This window comes from Morchella importuna (genome assembly GCF_003444635.1).
Source record: "Morchella importuna strain M04M26 chromosome Unknown Morimp01GS033, whole genome shotgun sequence".
NCBI lineage: Eukaryota > Fungi > Ascomycota > Pezizomycetes > Pezizales > Morchellaceae > Morchella > Morchella importuna.
The window spans coordinates 1-23,345 of record NW_025763430.1 but is presented as its reverse complement, the minus strand read 5'-3'; the positions used below and the strand labels follow the sequence as shown (position 1 = coordinate 23,345).

General features: G+C 48.2%; 3 protein-coding genes across 3 annotated transcripts; 2 read left to right on the top strand and 1 right to left on the bottom strand.

Moving 5' to 3' along the window:
• Positions 1–3,458: 3,458 nt before the first annotated feature.
• On the top strand, positions 3,459–5,473 carry LAJ45_08958 (uncharacterized protein; the record flags this gene model as incomplete). The annotated part of the gene is made up of 6 exons (XM_046118506.1): positions 3,459–3,461; positions 3,678–3,752; positions 3,823–4,175; positions 4,239–4,697; positions 4,765–5,250; positions 5,314–5,473. The coding sequence occupies 6 exons, from the start codon at positions 3,459–3,461 to the stop codon at positions 5,471–5,473; spliced, it is 1,536 nt and encodes a 511-aa protein (XP_045968183.1).
• A 1,190-nt stretch (positions 5,474–6,663) lies between these two features.
• On the top strand, positions 6,664–9,087 carry LAJ45_08957 (uncharacterized protein; the record flags this gene model as incomplete). Its single annotated transcript, XM_046118505.1, has 11 exons — positions 6,664–6,666; positions 6,745–6,963; positions 7,177–7,188; positions 7,339–7,419; positions 7,497–7,580; positions 7,673–7,864; positions 7,926–8,047; positions 8,116–8,241; positions 8,307–8,683; positions 8,740–8,882; positions 8,947–9,087. The coding sequence occupies 11 exons, from the start codon at positions 6,664–6,666 to the stop codon at positions 9,085–9,087; spliced, it is 1,500 nt and encodes a 499-aa protein (XP_045968182.1).
• A 1,415-nt stretch (positions 9,088–10,502) lies between these two features.
• LAJ45_08956 (uncharacterized protein) lies at positions 10,503–13,527 on the bottom strand (the record flags this gene model as incomplete). The annotated part of the gene is made up of 7 exons (XM_046118504.1): positions 10,503–11,200; positions 11,282–11,333; positions 11,608–11,629; positions 11,691–12,353; positions 12,416–12,664; positions 13,073–13,200; positions 13,363–13,527. 7 exons carry the CDS (start codon positions 13,525–13,527, stop codon positions 10,503–10,505), a joined length of 1,977 nt encoding a protein of 658 aa, XP_045968181.1.
• Between the last annotated feature and the right edge of the window lie 9,818 nt (positions 13,528–23,345).

Genomic DNA, 23,345 nt, shown 5'->3' with positions numbered 1-23,345 from the left:
GTTGTGTTGCGTTCGTTGATCAGTTTGAGCTTTCACATGCGTGGAATAAGTTTAGCTAGTCAGGATGTTTTTGGACCAATTAAGTAAATCAAATTTATTGATTTCCAGCCATCAAGTAGCTGCGTTTTTCGCTCAGGTGAGGGTATAAATGGGTATAATACAGTTCCACTTCACCAAGTCTTGTGGCTTTTTACATACAAAAACACCCATTTTCAAGCTCTAATAACTTCACAGAAAAAACAGATAAAAAAAACCTTTCTATACAATTGCAACCTCTAGAAGATATATAGGAGCAGACTGTGTATAGACGGATTTTGGATATCTTGCTCGGTTGGAAACTTAGCAATGCCATTTGCTGTCACCTTTATGATCGGGGGCACCATACGTTTCGGGCAAGCGCCTGATGTACGGCCAAGAATCGGTGGTGGGTGTAAACTTTCAGCAGACAATCTCAAGGCGGGGTTCGTGCGGAAACCACACTTCGCCACAGCGGTGATAAACCGCGGGCTATGTCTTCTTCCGCTTTTTTAGTTGCTGGATATTTTTTAGTTTACAAACCTGCTATATAGCGGATCTACTCGCAGAGGGCGAAGGGGAGTACAGCAGTGGGTATTAGAGGGTTCCGGCACTGCCAAGGGACCTCTCCGAGAAAGATTTCTCTGTAGAAAATCTGCTTCTCACGGTGTAGAGTTCTGGCAACACCAAGAGATTCTGAAGAGATTGCTAGTATGTTTTGGGGCTCACAGTGTAGGGTTATGGTGATTCGATTTTTGGCGGGGAAAACTAAACTCTTCTGTGGAATAGTTCTTCCCCTTTCGGTGTCTTAGTTTTGTTAATATTGGTATCATTGTGTAGGGATTAAAGTATACTCCTATATATATACTGTGAACTTGATCGTTAAGGCCGGTATCTTCAGATCCCTATACTTTGAAGTATAAAAATAAGGCTATACCGGCCGCTTTAAAAGACATTTCTGTGGTCAATGCGGTACATGAACAGGAAAGATAACTTATTACGTAAACAGGGTCAAATTGTATCCCTCTTTTTTTTAAAAAATCATATATGCAGCAGATAATATAATATCCTTCTACCAAGACAACTCTATCCTAAAACTCGTGAAAGTGCATCTGGAAGCATAGATTATCTTCGAAAAGAAATTTATGTCACGCACTATCAGGGCGGCAGGGCGGCAGGGATAGTGCGGTCGGCCGGGCCCGCAGTGGGGGTAGTGTGGCCAGGCAGCAGGTCCATAGGCATTAGGGTCAGCCGCGCATGACAATAAATTCAATCATTACAGCCAATCAGCGTTGGCCAATTCATATGTTGTGCGAATGGCCCGCGTGCGCAGGTGTTTCTCATGAGTGGTGTTCTACAAAGGTAGAACGAACAGAAGTCTAACTAGGCGATTGGCTAACTCTCGGGAGTCAAATGCAAGGCAGCTCTATAATTCGTTGGCTAATTAATGCCAAGCCTGTCAAACAAGGCTTCGGAGTCCCCAGCGCAAAGGGTCATGGGCATACTTTGTTGTATGGCTTGCAATGTCGTGTTAGGAATGGATTTCAGCTGAAGCTGGTCAGTTTTGATATGCAAGGGGTAGATCGAGGCGCTAGCCCGAAGCGAATGACTCCTCAATATGTTTCCTGTGTGGGGTATAGATTTAGATTGATTGATACTTCATATACGCATGCAACCCGTAGGTTATATATGGCGCAATGTTATCTTGTGTGGGGTAGTTGGTGTGCAAATATCTTTTCTTTGAACACGGAGTATCCCTTCATGCATTTTCAGGACCGGACACTATTTGGAGAGACTAAACCGGTCAAGCAAAATCTCTTGTAAATCCTCTACTAATAAACCTAACCCTCACTCCGTGAACCTAGGCCTCTTTAGTGTGAATGTAGCGCTCGTCACCCTTCCTTCAGCAGATCGTTTCGTTTTTTGAACGAGTTTATTCTCTTTTTGGCAGCGTTACAATCCAATCACAGCTAGTATACTGAATATCACTACGCCGTTTCTTCGGTGAATTGCAGGAGCGGGCGAAGGGCTTGCGCAGGATATAAAAATCCAATGCACCATTTTGTATGGTATACATCATGCACGGGAACATCAATTCCGAGGATCGAGGACGAACTTCAGCTGAAGTCGGTCAATTTGATATGCAGAGCGAAGATCGGTGCGCTCACGCGAAGAGATTGCCCCCTCAATGTTTCCTGTGTGGGATACAGTAGTTAGTTTGCGAAAATACCGCAAAAACTCACGAACTTTGCTAGCGGATCTGACTAAAAACTAACTTGTAGAGGAAATATCTGAAGCTGATCTCTGCCTTTCAGCCAATCATCAATGAAGAAATCCCTACACCGAGATAATCAAGTTGGCGAGTTTCCGCGGTACTTTATCTGCCCACGACTGCTATTGATTGGGTGGGATATAAAAATTCAATCCACCTTTTTTGTATGATATGCAATACCAGTTATTTTCGGGAGCGTTAAGAGGATCGAGGATGAGTTTCAGCTGAAGTCAGCCAATTCTGATATGCAAGACGCAGATTGATACCCTAGCGCGAAGGGAGTGGGAGTTAAGAATTACGGGCCCCATTTTCAGTTACACTCAAGTGATCAATACACCAAAAGCAAAGCTCTTTGTATGGGCAGGGGCGAGGAAAACTTCTCCGGCTCACCCAACCCTCTACTGTTCTATCTCGAGAAATCCACTATTTCCGTATTTGTATGTGGTAAGTTTAGACTGGGATGAATCGGCGGCATCAAAATTCACATATTCGTGCAGATGCACACGCGCTTTTCTACCTCAGAACTTACCCTTTACTAAGCGGAGATATTACATCTCGTCCTTTGCGTAGAAAGACCGACTGCGGATTCTCCTTGTATGATTGGTTGTGGGAGGGTCGACGCCAATTAGTTTAACGTGATTTACAGCTAAAATCATCTGGGCAAAGAGACTATTGTGTTTAAGATGTGTGAGAGGGCAAGCATGCGCCTTGAGGTAATAGGACGATATGGATTGGTCCTATGCAGCTGACTCCCACCCAACTACGTCAAGGAAAAAAAGTATGACAATATGCGGGGATTGGACTAGTGTCTGCAGGTCGTTGCAAAATAGTCTTTTATCACACGACAACGAATACTAGCGGTGTTAATTAGTGAGAAGAGTTGTCTGTGAAGGAGCAATAACTACTAAGCTGGTTGGGGTTAATGTATTCCGGTATTTCAGGTTAAATCTAATATCTTTAAATGCGAGTGGTATGTCCGGACCATTTGGAAGAAAAGTCGGCATGTGAATATGCAGAAAGTGGTTGGTATTGATTCTGCCAATTTTCTTTGGCCCGGACATACGATCTAATTATGCCGAGATAGAGTAGTGGATTTGAAAGGAAATAATAGAAGGCTATCATGAGGCGATCCTTCTACAATGAAGGATAATTATAAGCGGGACATTGGCTTATGGTAGGTGCTTTCTTATCTGAATATAGCACTCTTGCACAAAAGAAAAAGAAAAACTAGTTATGTACTGAGAAGCCTGAGATCTACTTGGGTATCGAAAGGTCCGCCCGCGACTGGGGGTGGAGAGCGTGGGGGCGTCGGTTGATCAAGTGACACTCAAACTGGGACGTGCACGCCTTATCAATACCAACAAGAGGGAAAAAAAACTATTTAAGGTAGACCATCCTACTTCTTGCCACACAAACTCAACAATCAACTTCACCCTTCAATAACCAACTTCACTCTTCAACAAAAGTGCGAGATTCATAAGCCTTTCTTGTGTCTTATAATCTCTCAAAACACATTTAACTGATGTTTTTCCTAGATGGTAGTGTTTCCAGGGCCTGGCATATATCGCATTTCGCTTAAAGATCATCCATACCTTCACGTGATCAGGGAACAAAAGCACCTGGGACTACGGTACCTGGCCCTTGGGGAGTACATCCAACAGGACTGGATCTTTAGGAGGGTGGGGCCGGCGGGAGAGCAGCGGTACCTTATTAAGCAGAAAGGGGAGGTTATGGCAGCAGTAAGCCTTAGCCCACCCGAAGAAACTGAAGACGACGAAGACGATGAAGACACCGAAGACGCCGAAGCCCCACCTGAGGGATACGCCAATGCATTCATTAGTTCGATCTACGACAACAGCTCGCACTGGACGGTAGTTCCGCTTGAAAAGTATGTAGCTTTGCCATATTTCATAATTAGTTATTTATTAACCCGCCTTTCCTAATCGTTTAGCTACTTCCTACTTCGAAACGTGGAATACGACACATTCTACATGTTTGCTGGGGAAAACCCCATTGACGTTCCCCCTGGAATACAAAATAATATCCGAGGAAATCCTGTCGGCGCGGGTGGTGTCGCGGGCCTATCCGCACAGTTCAGATGGAACATTTCGCGATGGGTTCCAGGGCCTGGCCTACAGCGTATTACGCTTGGAATTAATCCAGACTTCGACTTGGTCGAGGCAGGTGCCGATGTGTTCATTAGGCCGGCAGGCCCCCATCAGAACTGGAGGATTATACCAGTGGAAGAGGGAGCGCAGAGGTACTTCATTGAGAGAAAAGAAACAGCTAGAGTGATATGCCTTGATCCAGATCTAGATGTAGCCCAAGGTGGATGGGCCAGTGTCATCCTTCAGAATCGGGCGCTCAACAACACCGAAAGACAGCACTGGACGATAGTTATATTGGAAGAGTATGTAGCTTTAATTGCCAAATTTGATCATTAGTTATTTACTCACCCGCCTTCCCTAATCGTTTAGCCTATTCCTACTTCGAAACGTGGCTCACCCTACCCTCTACATGGCTGCTGAACAATACCCCCTGGATCACCCTGAGACACTCGAATTCAAAGTCGGAGTAAGGACCATCCCGGATAATGATCACCTTCGCTCTCCCTCAGAGTGCAGATGGGACATCTCGCCATGGATTCCAAGATATGGCTCACATCGCATTTCGTTTGGAAATGACCCAAGCTTTGACTGGATCCACACAAATGACAACGAGGTCATTAAGCTGGGCATAGGGCCCCTCCGGAGATGGACTATGAAACCAGCATCAGACAATGTACAAAAAACGCAGAAGTACCGCATTCAGCCCACAGGAAGTGATACAGTATTGACCACCCTTGACCCACCCGGAGACGACGTAGCTATAGTTCGATTGGTCAACGTCGCCAATAATTCTCCGGATTTGGGGCCCAGCTACGACGAAAGGCCCCATCACTGGAGGATAGTTTCATTTGGAGAGTATGTAGCTTTGCCAAATTTTGTAATTGGTTATTTGCTAACCCGCCATCCCTAACCATTTAGCAAATTCCTAATTCGAAACGCGGCTTACCCTAAGTTCTACCTGGCTAAGGTTGACCCTAGTGGACACCAACCCATCGTCGGAGGAAGGCCTATCCCGAATGACCGTCGCAATGACCCACCCGCAGAGTTCAAATGGGACATTGAAATCCTCCCCCCCTAGCCGGAAGACTAATAGAGTAGATTATTCTTGGGAACCCCGCTTACTCTTTTCGTGGCACTTGAATCTGGGTTTCCGCCAATAGCTACCGGTTATGTTTTTTTCTTCTTTCTTTTGATGTGGATGAATCAACTGTTCTTTAGCAATTGAAAAAATTGAGGAGTAATTACTGGTGTTCCTTGGGTTCGACCTGTGATAAATTGTGCCGGCCGGCTCCACGTAGATCATCCTGTCCGGCAAGAAAATAAGGGTCGGGCGCCCAATCCAACAGTCATCATAGCACAAACCCATTCGTTTTGAAATAAAGGCTTGGCATTGCAAAATAGGATATGTGGGGCAATAATCATGTAATATGGAATGAGTGATAGATGGAACAGGGTTCATTAGGAAATCAGGGATCACGTGTATTTGAAATAGCTGTTATAGAGCGAGCAACTCCCACGGTTGTCCTTCGAACTCAGGCGGCACAGTTGGTATGATTCTTATACCGGGGTTGTGCCCTTGCGTCGGGGCCCAACGCTCAACGTCTACGGCGTTGACATCCCCCAGTGACGCCGGAGCACCGCATAACCCATCACGTCAACGTCTCCCGCCACCGCCGCCGCCACCGCCACCAGCACCTCCGCCACCACTAGCGCCCACCATATTACAGCCCTAATGCGAGTGATAGCTAGTGACCAGGGGAATGCGGGTGATATTATGTGACCAGGCAAATGTGAGTGACGTACGGTGACCCAGAGCGTCCTGAGCGGCGGACAGAAGCAACAGGGCCATGCGCACGATAGAGTGGGTCATTGTAGTAGCAATCGGCGCTGGCTGTTAGAGAGCGTTGGATGAGTGGTGCATGGTGAGCGTTGGTGCCAACGATAGCGAGTACAACAAAGCTTGGCATTCTCAGCTATTGCCGACACCGCCCACTTGGCAGGCTCCAGTCTGGTTACATACGGCTAGAGATGACTCATACCCCCCAGCCAGCTGACTACATGATGTACTAGGGTATAGCGAAAAGTGATCAGAATCTGATAAGACAAATACAAGTATTCACTGCAGCATTCACTTATCAGATTCTGATCACTTATCAGATTCTGATCACTTATCAGATTCTGATCACTTATCAGATTCTGATCACTTACCCTCAACACCCGGTACTACCCCTCACACACGTTACCTCCTGTGCCCTTGCAACACCCGTGATGGTAAATACTCGTGTCCCCCCCCCCCCCCCCCAATCCACCAACCCTCTTGCATCGCCACAGCTAACGTCTCCCCTCAAGAACCCTCCGATCCCGAGCGAGTTCCCCGAGCGATGCAGAACCTACCTCGAAGAGACGCCTTGTTCGGAATGGAGTTTTACCGAGTTCTGGGATGGCGATGAGCACCTTCTTTCGGGGTGTGGGGATGTTTGGCTGCGCGCCCTGCAGAAAATTATCGATACCTCCGATGACAGGGACAAGTCTCTTGCTGCTGGGCTGGCGAGGGCGAGGTATAAGAACGTATGTATGCATCACTTTTGGTCCACGATAGTACTACAAGCACCTCTGCGCTAGGGCACAGATGGCCTTCACGGTCGGTCGGTCTGGAGTTAAGCCTACCCAGGCATCCAGAAGCATACGTCCCTGCTAGGGCACAGATGACCTTCACGGTCGGTCGGTCTGGAGTTAAGCCTACCCAGGCATCCAGAAGCATACGTCCCTGCTAGGGCACAGATGGCCTTCACGGTCGGTCGGTCTGGAGTCAAGCCTACCCGGCATCCTTCCGTACATCCCGCTGGGGCGCCAGATGGCCTTCACGGTCGGTCTGGAGCCAACCAAGCTGCCTGTTCGGCACCCCAGCGGGATTGGTGTTTGTGTTTACTGATTTTTCTCTAGCGCGAACATCTACCGGAATCGTCGCGGAGCAAGGGGGCCAAGTCCAAGGGGAGTAGTAAAAAACGCAAAAGGGACCCGAAGGTTCGTTCTCTCGCCCCCCCCCCCCCCCCCACAGGATTATCCATTGCCAACATCCGTCGATCGATCCTCCCCAGCAGCCTCCAGCGTACGAAACCTCGCAAGAAGAAGTGACACCTGTCGCGGATCCCCCCCGAATCCCTTCCCCAAGCGTCCAAAATCCCGTGAGCAACAGCGCCGAGAATTGTCAGTGGACCGGAAATGGCTTCTTCCGAGTGGCCGATTTGTGGAAGATGTTCTTTTTGAGTGGGCGCAGTCGCAGGCGGATGAGGCTAGACGACTAAAACAGGTGCCAAAAGAGTCGTATGCACATTCGCTCATACTGGATCTGGATGATCCGGATGTGCAGGAGCTCTTCGGGGAGGACTGGGACTCTATCGTTTCGCTGGTATTGCCGCTTCCGGAGGTTGATGATTCTCTAACGTCCTTCATGCACGGATTTGCAGATGTGGGTAAACATGCCCCCCACCCCCCGTGCTAGTTCACTCGACTCGATGCTGACCATGCAGGTCAAAACCACTGCCGACCTGCGCGACCGTCTCGAAACCATGCCATACAAACCTCCTAGCGAGACTTATTCCCGTGAGAAGCATGGCGACCAAGCCTGGGTTCACTCGGTCCTAACTTCATTGTACGTGTGCCAGCCATGTGTTGCTGCTAGCCTGCCCTGTGTTGCTGCTACCACTGACCTCAAGCCAGACTGGTCCTTTATGAACACGATCATATGTCGTGCAGGGAGAACCTCGAGGCCTGGTTCCAAATCAACATCTGGGGCCCAATATTCGATCGCTGTTTCCAATATATTCCTAAGATGTCTATTTCACGGTACTTCCCATGCCCCCACAAATTCATATCGCGCACTGACCCGCTCCCCCCCCCCCCCCCACCAGCTCGGAATCTCAATCCCCCAGCAATTGCCGCCGGAAGAACAAAAACAAACCCAACACAAAGGACCCAACCAGTTCCAACCTGGCTGGCCCAGGCAACCCCGCTACAAGGGGCCCAGCAGACTCACACCGGAGGGGCCCAGCCTCGGAGCGCAAAGTCACAGGCAGCAAGTACGACGGCCTCATCACCCATTTCTCGATCGAGTACGGCGCCGTAGAAGACAGTAAAAGGTTTGAGGAGGAGACGGCAAAGAAGTGGGTTTCGGACTCTCTAAAGCTCGCAAAGGTGCTCCATGATCAGATGAGATGTTTGGAGGAGAAGGTGAAACATGATAGGGGCGCTCTGGGGAGATTTCAGTGCGTGGGGTTTGTGACCGCAGGTAAGTCAAGAGCCCCTAGGCAGGATTAGGAGGGCAGAGTTTGAGTGATGTCGCAGGGTTACACTGTCGGGGTCTGTATCTGCAGTATGGGAAGGGCCATGTGAGTCTTCTGCGGCGGAGTGCAAAGTGTGAGGTCCCGGAGGATATCTCGCCAATCACCGATCTCATCGCTGTACTTGTTGTGGTTTGGCAGATAAGGGTAAGCTCTGTTCTATTATATCGTGTTGGATTCTGTTCAGGGCACTGATTCCCCATCTCGGCAGGAAACTGTGCTGAGGTCTGTCCATAACCTGGAGGGGTTCTTAGAGAGTCATGCGGAGATGCTATTTCAGGTGGCGGTGAAGCAGCCGCCACCTATACCGGCTATATTACTGACTTGTTTTGATACCGATGCGGAGCCTTGAGGGTCTTTTTTGGCGGGTTACAGGACTTTTTTTTTGGGGGGGGCTATCTTTTTGGGGCGTTGGGATGTATTCTTATTTGGCGCATGGCTGGTTTTGCTTGATTATAATTCAAAGATATACTCGGTTAGCAAATGCTGTAGAAGCACCTCTGTCCATATTCATTAAGCGTTTCTGTCCTATCTGCGATAAAACCCTGCAGTCTATATACTCTAGAACTGTACCCCTTCCCTGCATTATGGAGGGAGATTCTTTGCCACTACTGAGACCTGTATCTGAGACCTGTATCTGAGACCTGTATCTGAGACCTGTATCCGATTTGCGGCCACCCGGGTGCCGAGAAATATCAGTAGTGCACAGGACTAGGAGCTGTGGGCAAGGGGTAGATAGATCCAGGCGTGGAATCTTAGGTGTTGACTATAGCCATGGCCGGGTATGCGGGGTGGGGGAGGGTTGCATGTGACTGGGGTTGGTTGCGTTGGGTATTGAGTCCCACGACCATTGCATGAGTTGGGGGGGGGGCGCTTATGTAAGTAGAGTGATAATTTATGGCGTGGAGTTTAAGCGAGGCTGGACGCTCTTATGTAAGCAGAGTGATAATCTATGATCGGTTGATGGTGGAGTTTTAGACGCTTGGGACGGCTATTGGGTGCTGTGGGGGTGGGGGTCTCCATGCTACTTGGGGTGGTCGTGTTGGGCGGTTGGGATGAGGGGCGTTGACCACGTTGGGGGCGGGTTGGATGCGGACGGTAGAGCAGCTCATATAATTATATAAGCAGAGTGATGGTTTATGATTGACTGTGCGGGTTTTTTTTGGCGACGGTGACGATGCGTGGAAATTTAAGGGGGGGAAGAACGTTTGTTGTAGCCGTGGGAGGTTGCAACGAACGGGTCGGTGGTGGTTGTGGTTGGGTGGGCTGGTTGCTACCAGGTGGGGTTCAATCATAGTCTATCACTCGAACAAATCTTACACCCTCACTCGGACTCTTTCCGGTTATGAACCAACTTGTTTTTTTCTTTTTTTCAAGACATTGATTCTAGGCAGCCGATAGGCTATGGAAGTGATTAAAATCTGCTTCCTCCGCAGAACTGCCCTTAACTAAGACATCCCTCTTTGGAAGAAAGAGGGGATGAGAAATTCAACCAACAGGTACACTGCCATCATGGAGATATACTTGATTACTGGTGCCTGATACTGCTCTAGCTACCCTCTTACACACCGGAAACAAGCCCCGATTATTTCCTGACCCGGAGGTTAGAAAAAACTCGGAAGCTCGTAGCGGAAATTGTCCAATACGGACAGACACAATTTGTACATTCTTGACCCACACCTAGTCGCAATAACTACAGCAGCGTCAAAAGATAGAGACATCCTACATTGCCCACTACACAACCAACCAAACACGAACCAAAAGAGTCTACAGCCTTTTACACACCTCATCCCACAGCCCCTTGAAAAAATCCTCTATCCCCCCCGGCCTGTAACTGCACGTAAATTGCTTTCTCTCCCCGCCCAACTTTGCCACCGGGGTCACACTCGATGGCTCCGAGCCATCCTGCAACCCCCTCAAACTCCCCGACATCTTGACCTCCTCCACATCAAAGATATTCCCCGCGAGATCCAGCGCCTCCTTCACGACGGCCGCCAGCGCCTTTTGCGTCCCCTCCTGCAAGTCCAGGGCCATCCGCTCTGGATCCAAGCTCTTGATATTGTGCTTGATCGCCTCCAGGTCCGTAATTGCAAGTTTATACAACATAAACTCGCCTGCCTCCTCGACCCCATCAACTGCGGCTTGCACATCACTCATTGCGCCTACCATAGTGTCCATAAACATATTGAGGTCCCTTTGCGCCACATCAAATGCCAGCTTCAGCACGCTGTTTGCGACCTCGTCGATGGCCTTCATTCCCTCATCGATCGCTTTGTCGGCGTCCTGCTGTGCAGTTTGCAGGGCGAGCTTGAGCTTTTTGGCGCCTTCTACAATGTCGGCTTCGTCATCGGTGGGGGTGCTTTGGACTTCCGCGAGCACAGACTGCGCTTTGGCATAGGCGGCTTTGGCGGCGTCATTGCCGAGTTCCACCGCTTTTTCGGCGACCCAGACGGGGGCGGTGAGGGCTACATAGGGGCAAGTAGGTTAGTGAGTGCTTATGGAGCTAGTGTGGAAGGTGATAGGAGACGGAGAGGGGGGGGGACTACCATCTTTTTCTACTTCGAGCTCGACAACATCCCAATGCTGAGGTTTTGAGAGCTAGTGGTTAGGTTATATTGTATGTATATACTCCCCCGGGGGTGAGGGGATGGAGAGAGCACTTATGAGGCGCATTCTGTCCCAGAAGCCAGCGTTGTTTATCTGTTCGTTCATGTCATCGATCCGTGCCTGTTTTCCATTGGCGTTGTCTATATATATAGATATGTCATATCGTTAGTTTCATCACCACTTCATGACAGACAGCATAACAAATCGTAGATAAGCAGAAGGTCAAGAGGGAAAGTGGCTTGCCTTAGGGCATTCTTCAGCCTACTCTCCGCAGCTGCCAAATCCGCCTCAAAATTCCCGTATAAAACATTCAGCACCGCCTGCTCCGCTGCCACATTCTCCTTCTACCCCTCAATCTTCGCCTCGCCCTCCCTCGCCGCAGTCTCGACGGCCACCATCGCCTCCTGTACCGCCTTTGCCACATCCGCCTTTATCTGCTCCAGCTCATTTTGCACCTTGCGCACCGCATCCTCCAGCTTCTGCCTTGTATCCTGCAGCTCGCGGTCCTCGACACCCTTCTCCCATTCAAGCTCCGCTTTCCGGTCGTCGAACGCTTTGTTGACCGCTGTCCGCTTCGCATCGGCCTCAGCCTTCTTGGCGTTGACCCAGTCCTCCGCGGCTTGAGGCTTGATCTTGTAGGATGCCTCCTTTGCGTCTAGCACTTTCTCCTTCTCAGCATAGCTATTTCGCGCGGCAGTGTCGGCGGCAATAAAGTGGTCCTGAGCGGTGTTGACGATGTGTGCAATGATCTCTTTGTGCATCTCTGCAGTGAGGTCAAAGTCGAGGCCCTTCGTACCACCTCCTTCAGCAAGCTCGCTAGATATGTTGGCGATTAGGTCGGATTCGAGCGCCTCTGCGAACGCAATCTTGGCAACAAAGTTAAATGAGGGTTGTGGAGAGACCTCAATGTTTGCACTGATGTCGATAGCGAGTGCGTAGAGGTCTATTGTTCCGTCGAGCTTGATGTTGTTGTCTACTGGGCCTACCACGACGTCAACGGTGGCGGGGATGCTAGGCTTGTGAGCCCCCTGACGGTGACGGGACCTAATGCGAAGGGGTCTATGCTGCCTGACATTGCGATCTGCTCGGCGATGATGGCGTTGATCTTTGCAGTGTGCCCAAAGAGGTCCAAGGTGCAGTCGAAGCTAATGCCTGGTGGTCTGAAGACGCCGGCGATGGTGGCACCGGTGGAAAAGTATAGAAACACGTCCTTGAGTTTAAGAACTTCATTGTGCTGAGCTGTAATTGGAGAGGGGGAGGGGGAGGAGGTAGAAGAGGAGGCCACGGCGGCGGTGTTTCCAATTGTAAGAGGGAGACGAGGTCTACGTTCGTGATTTGAGCGGAGATGAACTCTTGGGTGGGAATCTCGGAGAGGACGATGTGGACTTTTGCGTCGGCACCCCCGACAGCGATTTCGCCACCCAAATCGAGCTTGTAGGGGATACCGGTTTCAGGGAATATCTTTTTAGGGTTGGGAAGATGTGGGGGTTACTCGTACGCATTCAAGGAAGAGCAGGAGGGGGCGGGGGGGGGGAAAGAAACCGCGTAGTTGATTTCAATAGCGAGTAGTAGATTGCTAATAGTGAGATCTGGGCCGAGTCCAAATGGGTCTTTCCAATCGGTTTTCGTTGTGCTATGGAACGAAGGATAGGATTTAGTTCACTAGACAATATGCTATATTGATGATATGGTCCATAGTGTGTGTGTGTGTGTGGGGGGGGGGGACATACCCTTTACCTGCCGCGGCTATATCACTTGCCTCAAGAGACAGGGTGAGGTTCAAAGGCTTTGGCTGACTTGCAACTCCGACCTCAAGCCCTGCGGATGCCAAGACATGCAGATTGTCCGAGATTACAATCTCAAAGCACAAGCCGTCGGGTTTAATATTGTCTCAATGTAATCTGTCAATATATGCCGGTTTTTAGTCCATCGTCCCCACTTGAAATGTACTAGTGATAAGCCCGGGAAGGGAAAACTCCTCCACTCCCTGTACACATATATTGGGCTATGCTGCACTTACCTTCTGCTCCTGCGGTAATGAGTTTTCAACCTTCAAACTCTCTCCATCCTCAGCAACACACAGCGTCAGTCCTCCCGACATTGTCTTTATCACCCCATTCACTGCTATGATTTCCTTCTGCAAAGTGGCAAATACCTGCACCCTCTTGATAACATACTTGAACATGTTGGGCACCTACTCTGTCACATCATCCTCATTGCTCAAAATGAATGCTACCTGCACAATGTCAATGTCCAACCACGGGTGCCCCTTCAGCGTCGGCGGACGATGCGACAACTGCTGCTGTAGATCCCCCTTCATCGCGCCGTACACTGTCCATTGAGCCTCGCCTCCACCAGGGAGGTTTTCTACAAAGAGCCCGGCATTGAACTCGGGCGTCCTCTAGATCACATCTCCTGATGGCTGCACCCCTATCGGGCAGCCAGTGTTGCTCGACGCTGCTCCGACAAACACGTCGAGTGCAGTCTTCTTGGTGACGGCTCCGCCGTCGAGAACGACGCCACCGTATTATACTCATTTCTGATGGGGTAAACTTAGGGTTAAGGTAAGCCCCCCATAACCAAAAACAGGGAGACCCCTATAGTATGCAGTTCTAGGTGCCGTACAGTCCCCTTCACCCACTTCTCTTTTGATATATAGGGGGCGTACGGTTGACTTGCTTTTGCCTCCTAGAACAAGCGTCGTGAAGCGATTGTTTTACCTGTATGGATGTATTGCTTCCTGACCGAAAGCAAGTTTGCACCTGCAATACATACAAATTTGCAAGGTTTCACTACTTTCTCAGGTATAACTCTCACCTCCACAGCCTACACATTCATAGCCTGGGCTTGCACCACCACCTCTCTGACAACAAATCCAGATCAGTAAAAAACAATGGAGTCATAAATAATTAGATGTCAACGGTGCACTAATGCCACTAATCTGGGCTCTCCATACTCCCTGTCGTTTCCACCTACCATGGTTAACCAATCTCTGAGATAACCAATCATGCTTTGCTCATTCGGGTGATCTAAAATACGATATATGCTGTAACCTAGTTCTGATTACTTGGTCAGTGACGAATGATATCAAATTTGACAGAATATACTGTGAGGATTCCCCCTTCATACCTCAGCTGTCGGTACCTTACCTGCTACTTTGATTACCACCTTCTGCTTGCATCTACTATTAGATTTGGATAACTTTACCAAAACCGATGTAGGAACCAAACCAATGGCTAGATTGAGTCCCAAATAACTGTACAACGGAGATTTAATTGAAATCTACTTGGTGCCAGATTGTGTACTAAATTACCCTGTATCGTTAGCAAGTAGGAACCATATTGTACATTAACTCAAGTAACAAGTCTGAAGCCGATTTTTTTACAAAACTGCATCAAAGCAAAGCTAAATTGTGGGGAGGGAGGCATTGAATCCAGTACAAACGAAAGACCACCTTAGGAACAAGCAAACAAAAGTGTTCAGCCATCTAGTAGGAGAATGTCGGACAGGATTTTGAGGTTGCCCGGGAACCGTCGCCCCACAATTCCCGATTCCGTGCCTACAGATTAAATAGGCCGCTCCGAGCCCATCGCCATCGTCAAATATGTAGGTACCGGGGGTCGTGGTCGTGATGGCAGGGGCGTAGGTGGTGGTTGGGGGCTGTTGGGTAGGGTAACTCCCTGTGAGTCTTGGCGGGCTGTGCTGGAGCACTTCCGGCGCCGTCACTTACCGGTTGGGTACCATGATCGATGCCAGCATGGGACCGAAAGCACCGGCTCAAGCCCACGATAATGACAGCGCCCGAAATTGAACTCAATTTCAACCTCCAACAAATACACATTTCTGTATTACCATTCCAGAGAGATGCTCGTAACCCTAACTACCCACAGCCCAGCTCCAATCTCCACCAAATACAGATTTGTGAATTTCAATTCCAGATTACTACTCATAACCCTAACCACCCAAATACAAATGTCAACCCCCATCGAATACACATTTATGTATTACCATTCGAGAGGGATGCTCGTAACCCTAACTACCCACAGCCCAGCTTCACTCTCCACCAAACAAACATTTCTGAATTTCAATTCCAGATTACTACTCATAACCCTAACCACCCAAATACAAATGTCAACCCCCATCAAATACAGATTTGTGTATTGTTGCAATCTAGTAGGAGAATGTGGGACAGGATTTTGAGGTTGCCCAGGAACCGTCGCCACACAATTCCCAATTCCGTGCTTACGGATTAAATAGGCCGCCCCGAGTCCATCGCCATCGTCAAATATGTAGGTACCGGGGGTGGTGGTCGTGATGGCAGCGGCGTAGGTGGTGGTTGGGGGTTGTTGGGTAGGGTAACTCACTGTGAGTCTTGGCGACCTGTCCTAGAGCACTTCCGGCACCGTCACTCACCGGTCGGGTACCACGATCGATGCCTGCATGGTACCGATTGCACCGCCCCAAGCCCACGATCATGACGGAGCTCGAAATTTAACGATGCCGAGTTTCCCCATCCTCCGCTTCGATGGAATACATGAATTTCGGATTCCGACCTCAGGGTTACCGTATCGGACGAATCCCACCGTGACTCCTCGACTCCGGTGTGTTTTATTGCACCGACTCGGATTCTGGTCGTCAGCTTACCGCCCGGGTGTGTTTTCTAACAGTAATTCGGATTTCAATGTCGGACCATGATATTCGCAATACTTGAAACCCAATATGTGAGTGACGATCCATGACCGACATTCCATATTGTGTATTGTTGCAGTCTAGTAGGAGAATGTGGGACAGGATTTTGAGGTTGCCCAGGAACCGTCGCCACACAATTCCCAATTCCGTGCTTACGGATTAAATAGGCCGCCCCGAGTCCATCGCCATCGTCAAATATGTAGGTACCGGGGGTGGTGGTCGTGATGGCAGCGGCGTAGGTGGTGGTTGGGGGTTGTTGGGTAGGGTAACTCACTGTGAGTCTTGGCGACCTGTCCTAGAGCACTTCCGGCACCGTCACTCACCGGTCGGGTACCACGATCGATGCCTGCATGGTACCGATTGCACCGCCCCAAGCCCACGATCATGACGGAGCTCGAAATTTAACGATGCCGAGTTTCCCCATCCTCCGCTTCGATGGAATACATGAATTTCGGATTCCGACCTCAGGGTTACCGTATCGGACGAATCCCACCGTGACTCCTCGACTCCGGTGTGTTTTATTGCACCGACTCGGATTCTGGTCGTCAGCTTACCGCCCGGGTGTGTTTTCTAACAGTAATTCGGATTTCAATGTCGGACCATGATATTCGCAATACTTGAAACCCAATATGTGAGTGACGATCCATGACCGACATTCCATATTGTGTATTGTTGCAGTCTAGTAGGAGAATGTCGGACAGGATTTTGAGGTTGCCCAGGAACCGTCACCCCATAATTCCCGATTCCGTGCATACGGATTAAATAGGCCGCCCCGAGTCCATCGCCATCGTCAAATATGTAGGTACCGGGGGTGGTGGTCGTGATGGCAGGGGCGTAGGTGGTGGTTGGGGGCTGTTGGGTAGGGTAACTCCCTCTGGTCTTGGCGGCCGAACCGGGCGAATCCCACTCCTCGATTCCGCTGTGTTTTATTACACCGACTCGGATTCTGATCTCCAGCTTACCGCCCGGGTGTGTTTTCTAACAGTAATTCGGATTTCAATCTCGGATCATGATATTCGCAATACTTGAAACCCAATATGTGAGTGACGATCCATGACCGACATTCCATATTGTGTATTGTTGCAGTCTGATTTTACATATTCCCTTGTTAGGGTTGCTCAAAATTTTAAGCCAATGGATAACTTCTGGTATCTTACTGGATTATTTTTTCCGACCCACAAACTGAATTCTTTTGAAACATTTTAGTTTTGTCTGAGAGCCGCTAACCCGAAATCCAAAGAAAATTTTCAAATATACTCATAAACTAAATTCTGATATATGATTTTAACAACTTACAAGCCTAACAACACCGATAAAAATTTTTGCAAACACGATCCTGTTTGTCAGTAGACCGCAGAATATACTAAAATCTTATCGCATATTTATTTGTACGGCAAGATATTGACACTATGGTCCCTGAATTGTGAACTCTTATCCCTCCCAAACTACTTGTTGAACAAAGGGAAACAATCTTCGTAACCGTAGCAAATCACTCATAACCTGGCATACACAACCCCCTGACGCCCCTCTACACCAGCGAGCACTGCAGGCAGGAAAAGAAGACTTTCACAAGTCTCTCCTGCCTCAACCGATCCGGGATATCCGTCATGTTCCAACAAGGCGTACTGAACTTCTGCTTCGTGAGAATCCTACCCACGGGAATTTTTGTCCCCCCACATTTCGCCGAAAACTAACAAGCTCAATCAACTCAATCTACTATCATTGAACAAATCCAACTGAACAATGAACCATTCTTTATATTCGCAGAACACGCCCCATACAATGAACAATACATACCCCGATATTACTACATCTACTCAAGGGTAGTCCTCCAGGAATCAAACGATAGAATAGAGCTGAACTATATGTTGCCGCTAGATTAGTGGAGGTAGTAATTGCATTACTATTATTTCAAAGTCGAATCAAACCTCCAGATTGCTCTCAGAGCAGTCGGTACGGCTTCAGAAAGTACAGTAAAATGAGTGATAATAAATGATTTGGTTGAGTGTGGAAATAATGGTAACACCGGAGAACCCCTGCCGTAAGAGGATTGGCAGTGCAAATTTACTCGCCAAGAATTGATTTCTAATTGAAGATATTGCGAGTGCTTCTAGAGCACCGCGGATATTCCTACCAGTCATCAAAATGCTTCCCTCCAAGTAATCCTGCAGTACAGCACCTCCTGTCCCAAAGCGCCCATTACTCCCAACATGATTGAAGAAGATGGAGACACTGATGAGTGTGAGATGTCTTATCGACCATTGACCCCACTGCCAGCCTGCACTCGGACTAGTCAATCGAGAACCGTTACCCAAATAACTCGGAAAGGTCTGCTCGGTTCTTCCGAAACATCCACTGGGAGGAGCAGTCCTCGGAGTGTAGAATTTCATCTCCCCGAGGATCATACTGACAATTTTGAAGCACAAGAGGAGCCTGAGGTAATTTAGGTACCTGAGGTGGAAGGAAAAATTGATACTAGCCACTCAGACTATTATGATACTCTGGAGAACAACCATGAGAGCTCTTAGGAGGATGGGGATGAACCATTAGATGAACCTCAAGCCCTCCCCTTAGTCTTCCATCCAGAGGTCTCAGACTGTCGGAAAGAGCCCTCATACAGTTCAACCAACCACTGCCAGAGCACTGGGCAACGCTCAAAGGAAACCAACTGCAGTGGTAGCGGAGGTAATTACTTCTTCCGATTTATCGGTGGACGTGGTACACGTTCAACTCTATCTCACCCCTCGATGCTTTTCAACATGTTTAGTATTAGTGGTTAACGATTTAGAGAGGAACTCGTCGGCTCGCGAAAGTAATACGTAAACAAAGGAGAGCAGCACCCACTCTAGCACCCAGTCAGAATGCATGCTAAGGGGCACTCCCGGCATGCCAAAAAGCACCCCCAACACCCTCACAGTCTAGGCCCTCTGCACTTATTTATCTACATGAGTATACCTCTCCTATGCACTATATGGAGTTTTCCTTCGTGCACTCTTAAACGGAAGGTCGTCTCCCACGTACCGGACATATCGTTCTTTACCGCGTAGCGAGGTAATTGGCAAGCACTCTGTGAGCAATCGTTACAGGGATTATCGATATATTGTATTTTAAATACTTCGATGGGGTAAGACTGCTAGGGGTTAGGGATCAGAATTCCTTGACCGCATAACCCCTACCCTTACTTTCCTGATATCGACGGCGATGTAGCATCGAAATCGGGCGGAGTCCACAGTGAGTTACTTGAAGCGTGATAATTTTCAGTCAAAGAATGAGAGTGTTGTGAGTAAGTATGGCCCGATGCCGTAATTGATGTGGCGAGTGACTTGGGAGCAATGCCGGAAGCTATTAGGGCTATACGGGATTGCAGAGCCGATATTCAAACTCTAGTAGAAACGTTCAACAGGATGAGCAACACTTAGAAGGTGAGAAATAAACAGTACCAGGACCCCACCTAGGAGGTAATCAAAGATTACTTTCGAGAAAAGGTATGATACTTCTAAATGCCGGTAATGCGAGTGGTATTCTAAATGATGAACCTAATAGATACGAGACAAAAAGGGGGTAACCATTGAGGCCATACCGGAGGAGGGCTTTAGCGAGGACGATGAAGCGATGGCTGCGGATCTTGCCACATTCCGAGATGCTCAGAGAACACCCACGAGTGCTTCAAGAGGGCGGGTTGGTTCCAACAGTACACAGTACAAAGTGATTAATGCCCAACCTCGCGGCATTGACACCGAGGAGGAGGGGGAGTAGGAAGAAGAGGAGCCGGAACTACCTGTAGCGATGGATTAGGAAAGGGGAGAGAGCAGGATGTATAGGACAATCGCGAGTGCTAAGGAAGATAGTGGGGGATTTGTTCTTTTCCGTATACTGTATTAGGGTTAGTTAGGCTGTTTAAATAGCGTATGATTTTAGTATTAGGTGAAGGATCACAGTGTTGAATAGACCAATGCTAAAAGTGCAGCTGCGAGTGCTATGGAAGCAGTAGAGATCGTCGTCTCTGTGATATTTGGTAATCTCATGGGGGAATTGTGAATACCAGAGGTTGGTACCGTGAATAGGTGTATGTCAGGAGAGAATGAGGCACCGACATATAGGAAGTAGTACATCGGGCATGAGATAGGTTGCAAAGGACCCGATCTCACAAAGTCAAGAGGCATCAGGGCAATTAATCTATCTCAGTGCCAGCTGGAGCAGTCCGGAGCAATACAGGACTAGTCAGGATAAACAAGTGAGCAACTAGCGTACCCTCTGTATAATAGTCAAAAGGGCGCAAATCAATCCAATTATATAAGTATGATTACAACTGAAACCACAAACCATCAACAGGAACCGGAAGTTTTAGTTTAACAACGAATCAGTTTACATCAGCAAGCTACCGTGTGTCTCCGGAGACTTCTACTAGTCTCCGGAGACCGCTGCTAAAGCGTATTCTCTTATCAAATCTTCCCTGGATCCTTGTGTCTCGCTTACTCCCTTGAACCTCTGGAGTTGCCCAGTTCTCTCTGGATGCTCTCCAGGGACATAACCCAGGGGTTCCACCGAATACCGAACATCTGTACCGGAGTCATTTGGCGGGGCAGATAGCAAATTGCCAGAATAAAAACTAATGATTAAACACACCGGAGAGCTTCTCGAGCATTATATACTGCTTGAGGAGCCTTGGACACACCCTGAGTCTCTAATGGTTAATATTCGAAGATTTTGGGCAGCAGCAAACAATCATTTTAATACAACTTCAAATCAGATTAAAAGTGCTAGAACAGACTTGAGTAGGTTTAAAGCCTTCCATAAGGCTCAAGGAGCCCTTGCTTATGTGACTAGGTTCAAATCGTATATTCACAAGTGAGATCACACCTTATTTATCCCATCAAATATCATATGACGAAGGGTATCCTGTATGGAATGAATGAGCTTCTTACAGCTGATAAATGGGCCACCAAAGTCAATTATATACTTGAAAACGACCGTTTCATTAGTGACCCTGACAACTATTCGGGAAACATTTCTTGTTTTGGTTAGCATTTTAGAAGGCTCTAACAGACTTCAGACAGGCCGTCGGCACTTCTAGGATCCAGAAATCCTGGGCATAATATTTCTGAAATAATACGAAGACGATAAGATGCGTGGTGCAAAGGATCCTGATTTGGTCGATGGTATTTCTCCAGAATTCATAGGCATGGTCTGCACTGGGATTTGGTTTGTCCTCCGATGTTGGACAACTGGAGATTACGTAGAAGGTTTGCACTTCAACACGAGCCAGAATATGGATATCTTGGGTAAGGCGTCTCCAGCCCTGTGAACGGCTCCCGCTGACTTTTGAATGTCAAGCAACGCATTCTAGGATGATGGATACAAGGAAGAAGAGAAGTGTACAGAACGAAGTGGGCACTCCAGAAGTGATACGAGAAACTATTGAAAAGAAGGTGGGGCAGAAGGAGGATGATGATGTATTGGCAGCAGATATCACGGCGTCGAGGGCTGCAAAGGCACATCGAAACGCTCAAGGAGACAGAGCTACGGTCGAGCATATCAAGGTGGACAATATTGGCGTGTTACTATTATTATGTGACAGGGCAAGGGAGGTAGGTGAAGCGGCAGATATTAAACGAACGGCTTCTGAAGCCTAACGAAGGAAATACAGTCTCATGGTTGAGAGTTATAGTTTGTGCAATGTGTGTATAGCAACAGGTATTAATATAAGGCTAACAAGGATCAAAACCCAAACTAGGGTTAACTAGGGTTAAACACGGAAACTAGGGTTAACTAGGGTTACCTAGGGTCAACCACCGAAACTAGGGTTAACTAGGGTTAACTAGGGTAACCACGGAAACTAGGGTTAACTAGGGTTAACTAGGGTTAACCTAGGGTTAAACACCGGAAACTAGCGTTGACTAGGGTTAACTAGGGTTAACCACCGAAACTAGGGTTGACTAGGGTTGACTAGGAGTAAACACCGCAACTAGGGTTCTAGTAGGAGAATGTCGGACAGGATTTTGAGGTTGCCCGGGAACCGTCGCCACACAATTCCCATTCCGTGCCTACGGATTAAACAGGCCGCCCCAGTCCATCGCCATCGTCAAATATGTAGGTACCGGGGGTGGTGGTTGTGATGGCAGGGGGTAGGTGGTGGTTGGGGGCTGTTGGGTAGGGTAACTCCCTGTGAGTCTTGGCGGGCCTGTTCTGAGCACTTCCGGCGCCGTCACTTACCGGTTGGGTACCATGATCGATGCCAGCATGGTACCGAAAGCACCGGCTCAAGCCCACGATCATGACAGCGCCCCAAATTGAACTCAATTTCAACCTCCAACAAATACACATTTTCTGTATTACCATTCCAGAGAGATGCTCGTAACCCTAACTACCCACAGCCCAGCTCGAATCTCCACCAAATACACATTTCTGAATTTCAATTCCAGATTACTACTCATAACCCTAACCACCCAAATACAAATGTCAACCCCCATCAAATACAGATTTCTGTATTACCATTCGAGAGGGATGCTCGTAACCCTAACTACCCACAGCCCAGCTTCAATCTCCACCAAATACACATTTCTGAATTTCAATTCCAGATTACTACTGATAACCCTAACCACCCAAATACTAGTGTCAACCCCTATCAAATACAGATTTCTGTATTACCATTCGAGAGGTACGCTCATAACCCTAACTACCGAAATACCAGTTTCAACCTCCACCTAATTCAGATTTCTGTACTACAATTCGAAAGGGATGCTCGTAACCCTAATCAACCACAACCCAGCTACAATCTCCAACAAATACACATTTCTGAATTTCAATTCCAGATTACTACTCATAACCCTAACCACCCAAATACAAATGTCAACCCCCATCAAATACAGATTTCTGTATTACCATTCGAGAGGGATGCTCGTAACCCTAACTACCCACAGCCCAGCTTCAATCTCCACCAAATACACATTTCTGAATTTAATTCCAGATGACTACTGATAACCCTAACCACCCAAATACTAGTGTCAACCCCTATCAAATACAGATTTCTGTATTACCATTCGAGAGGTACGCTCATAACCCTAACTACCGAAATACCAGTTTCAACCTCCACCTAATTCAGATTTCTGTACTACAATTCGAAAGGGATGCTCGTAACCCTAACCACCCACAACCCAGCTACAATCTCCAACAAATACACATTTCTGAATTTCAATTCCAGATTACTACTCATAACCCTAACCACCCAAATACAAATGTCAACCCCCATCAAATACAGATTTGTGTATTGTTGCAGTCTCTGGCAGGGCAAACTCGGACCGGATTTCGAGGTTG